This window comes from Populus euphratica, unplaced genomic scaffold (genome assembly GCF_000495115.2).
Source record: "Populus euphratica unplaced genomic scaffold, PopEup_1.0 scaffold32.1, whole genome shotgun sequence".
Taxonomy (NCBI): Eukaryota; Viridiplantae; Streptophyta; class Magnoliopsida; order Malpighiales; family Salicaceae; genus Populus; species Populus euphratica.
Window position 1 is genome coordinate 2,278,527 of NW_011499861.1, and position 4,088 is coordinate 2,282,614.

At 39.3% G+C, this 4,088-nt stretch overlaps 1 protein-coding gene across 1 annotated transcript; it reads left to right on the forward strand.

Moving 5' to 3' along the window:
* Nucleotides 1–302: 302 nt before the first annotated feature.
* On the forward strand, nucleotides 303–3,010 carry LOC105124929 (uncharacterized). Its single transcript, XM_011025148.1, has 3 exons — nucleotides 303–1,149; nucleotides 1,821–1,929; nucleotides 2,112–3,010. The coding sequence occupies exons 1-3, from the start codon at nucleotides 409–411 to the stop codon at nucleotides 2,678–2,680; spliced, it is 1,419 nt and encodes a 472-aa protein (XP_011023450.1). The 5' UTR covers nucleotides 303–408; the 3' UTR covers nucleotides 2,681–3,010.
* The last annotated feature ends 1,078 nt before the right edge of the window (nucleotides 3,011–4,088 follow it).

Below are 4,088 nucleotides of genomic sequence, written 5' to 3' on the forward strand. Positions count from 1 at the left end.
CCGGAAATACATTAATTAATCTTACCCTCTCAAAGATTTTATTACCACATCAGTCTATGATATTACCCCTTGAAAAAAAAAACCATAAAACAGAAGCTTCCACGCTTCTACATTTTTTTTTTTTGGTCACTCGCACCCATTTTATTACCACTGACTTACATGAGCTTATCCATTTGCACGAGCTTCTTACCTGGAAACCCCCACCAGCTAGAGGTTACCTCCCCCTTTCTTGTTTTTAGCCTTTAAAAACCCTCCCCCCCCACTCACTTCCCACTTCACTGTCATTTCTAGCAAATTTTCTACTTCTACTCCTGCTTCCGCTCCCTCTTCTCACTCTCACTAGCTAGCTTGCTCTATAAGTCTATTTTTCTAACTCGTTGATCTCGTCTCTCTTGTGCTTTCCAAAACATGGGTTCTTTCTATAATTCATATTCAAACACAAGTTATAGTCAAAGAAACCATTTTTCAGTAGAGCGCAGGCCTAAGATGCTCAAAGAGTTTCTCATAGATGATTCATATTCATGTTCCTCATGGGGGTTCGAATCATTTTCAAGAAAGCCATGCGATTCCACCATGAAAACCCTTATCGAAATTGATATTTATAATCCAAGAAACGTTGCTAATCCTAGCAACAATATTGCAAGTTACAAGCTGCTTAAAAGTCGTTCAAAAGCAGTAGCCTCAACAACAATCTCAGCTTTTCAAGCCATGATGAACGCCGTCAAGAACGTGCATTTCATTGCCGTTAAGTCTCCCTCACTTTTACCAAGGAGTCTCTCCCGGAGACTATCAAAAAAGAAGTGTCAAAACAAGGAGAATGAAGTCAAAATGACAATCCTGGTAAAAGACATTATACGGTGGAAATCGTTTCGTGACATTGTCGAAGAGAAAGCTCCACCATCGGATTTGCCATCATCACCCCATCATTGCACCACGACCACAACCAGGTCCACTTCTACCACCCCACGTAGCGGGTCAAGTTGGTGCGATAGTGATTTCAACTCGGATTATTTGCCGTCTTGGAACGGTAATTTTGACGAGTGTGTTGAAAATGAGGTAGGAGCGGGTAAGAAATTCTTACCATGTGTCGGCGAGGATTCTTTGCAGGCGACAACAGAGGCAAGAATATATACAAAAGTGGGTCCCAAGGTAAGATTATATAGTGGATCGCATCTTTACAAAAATTTGTGTGTCTGCTGTTTTTATTTAACCAGCGGCGAGAAAGTGTCTTTTAGTGGCTCGTGTTTTAACCTTGTCGGTTTCCATAGCTAGGCCTAGGAGCGTGTAATTTAGTGTCGAATCACATAGGACAAAAGAGAAGTCTGTTCATTGTCCCTTTGTCCAATGAGATTAGCTAGACCTCTAGTTAAGGGCGCATCGGCACAATTTTTTTTAAGAAGCTGCTAGGGTTAGCTGGGAATCAAACATTCATTTCATGCCAGTGCCATCAAAATATATATTACATCTAGATTTATCAACATGGAAAATGCTAGGAACATAATATTAATGGAGCCTAAGATATGCTTAATGTATGCAACATGCCCTTTATTGCTTTACTCTAATATGTGATTGAATGTTTAATTAATGGCTTTCTTGGACATGGGTTGACAATGAGAACACCGATGAATCTTGTATCCAATCACTCGGCTTGTATGTAAACAATTTTAGGTGATTGTTCATGCTAGAGAAAAGTTCGTTGTGTTTAAGATTTATATAAACTGCAAATGTGTTTCAAATGTCTCTGTAATGATGTCTATGGTATATCCTGTGTTTGTTTTGCTATGTAAATTGATCTAATTTGGAGCGATGTAAAATGACAGGAGGACGAGGAGGAACAACAGCATACTCCTGTTTCAGTAATTGAGTTCCATTTTGAAGAAGATGAAGAGTCAAGCTCGTCTTTTCATCAAAGCCTTGCCACTTTGGATAGTATGTTCCCTTCTGGCTTAATTCCTACTCCATCATGCACAATTTTTTAGCACTGCAAGCATAAATGAGGCGGCGTTAATTCATTAAATTAATAAGAAAATATGAGGCTTCATTAATTAGTGCTGATGGTTCTTTTCCTGTATATGATGGTAGAATGTTTCTAAGACGTCCACGAAATGCAGGGACTAGAGAAAAGATTATGGAAAAGATCCGAAGATCTGAGAGTGTAGCCAAACTGGTACCTGTCAACCTCGATAAATGGATGACAATGGACGAAAACGTTAGCTCTGGAGAAGATGATGACGATGACGAAGACAGCGATGATCTTGAAGGAATAAGAGAAACAAATATGATCAAGGACGAAGAAGAGGAAGAAATTAACAACGTCGAAGTAAAGGCATGGAAGCTATTGAACCATGTCAAAGAAACTGGTGTGGAATGTTGCAACGACAACGTAGACCTACTATTGAACTTCTTTAGAGATGAATTGGCTACAAGGAGACATGAGACTAGAAAAAATGGGATTGATGTGGAATTACTGAATAAGGCAAAAGCTTGGATAAATGGGGAAGACAGGTTATGGGTTGGATGGGAGATAGTGAATAAAAGGGAGGATTATGTTAGAGAAATGGACAGGGAAGGCAGATGGAAAAAGTTTGAGGAAGAACAACAAGAGCTTGCTTTGGAAATTGAGAACGGAGTGCTTCGTCTTTTGGTTGATGACTTGCTGCTTGATCTCATCTCTTGCTGATGATGATTGATTAGAAGCAACAGAAGTGTATATCTAGCTAATCTTAGAATCACCCATTATACTGAAAATGCACTGAAATTATTCCTTAAATGACATAACTCATGCTCATTGTTTTGGGATATTTCTAGCGTTAGCCTATAATGAAATTTTGTAGGAGGAAATAATAAAAAAAATAGTGGTGTTACTGTGTGTTAGCACTTATTTTTCTTGGCAAGGACCAAGAGGTCAGAATATTGTCCGTTCAATATTTTTCTTCTGTAAATACACAAAGTCTCGTTGTTCTTGTTCATTTCCTGTCTCATACAACAACTCAACACTTCGAACGGAAAAGGCCTCGGCTTGAATTGTATTTTTTTTTACAGTTATAAAGACATGGCTCAACACCGAGACCTTTAGGAGAAGACCATGGGTGCAGGCTTATTAGCAGCTTGAAAAATGGTGAAATGCAGCAGTCACAAGAATTAGCACGGGCCTTTAGATTCCACAGTGTGTGGGCTGTCCAAGTTAATGGGATGTCTTCTTCGCTAAAGGGCCACGTTAACGTTAACGTTAACCTTAACCCACCCATTTCTTTGCCAGCACGGTTTATCAGTTACCATTCATGTATTTAATTTAACAGTGAATATATATATATATCTTTTGTTTCGTCTTTGAACACCGGAAGCCAAGGCCACAGCAAGGTCAATACAAGTGAAAAACTGAGGCATGTTAATTAGCGTATTTTATTTTTTATTTTTTATTTACGTGGGGTGTCCGGGCCAGTTTACGCGCATCACGACTAATCCCCACGGCCCACTGAATATCCTGCAAGCCCAGTGAGCAGGTAAGGCACCGCGGGGGTGACAGGCGTGCATGGTAAGGTTCGAACCCAGGTGCAGAGGAAGAGGACAAGCCCCTCCCACCGCTAGACCAGAAACTCACTTGCAAATTAGCGTATCTTTGATTGTTAGAGTTATGAAAAACTGAGGCATGTTAATTAGCGTATCTTTGATTGTTAGAGTTCTGAACCCTCCAAAAAAGAAAAGAAAAAATCTTAAGACTTTGACCTTAGGAGAAATTATATATTACTACTCCATTAGCTCATCTAACTTGATATGATTACGGTGATTAAGCCTAATCAAATTACTTTTTGTATCATTAAGCGGTTAGAAATTTCTGTATCCCTCGAAACAAACTCAAACATGGTTCATAGTGCCGTTTTCCTAATTGCTTGGACAAGACTGGCTCATGCCAAATACAACAGAATCATCGTTCTGTAATCTTCAATTGCGAAAGACAGTTAAATGAAGTTGAACATTCTGTAAGGGTATTAAGAATTTGACTCCTTCTACGATAAGGAGCCTCTAAAATGTAGTGTTATTTGTCAATGGAGTCTGAAAATTGGTGCCAGGCCCATTGCCAATATATT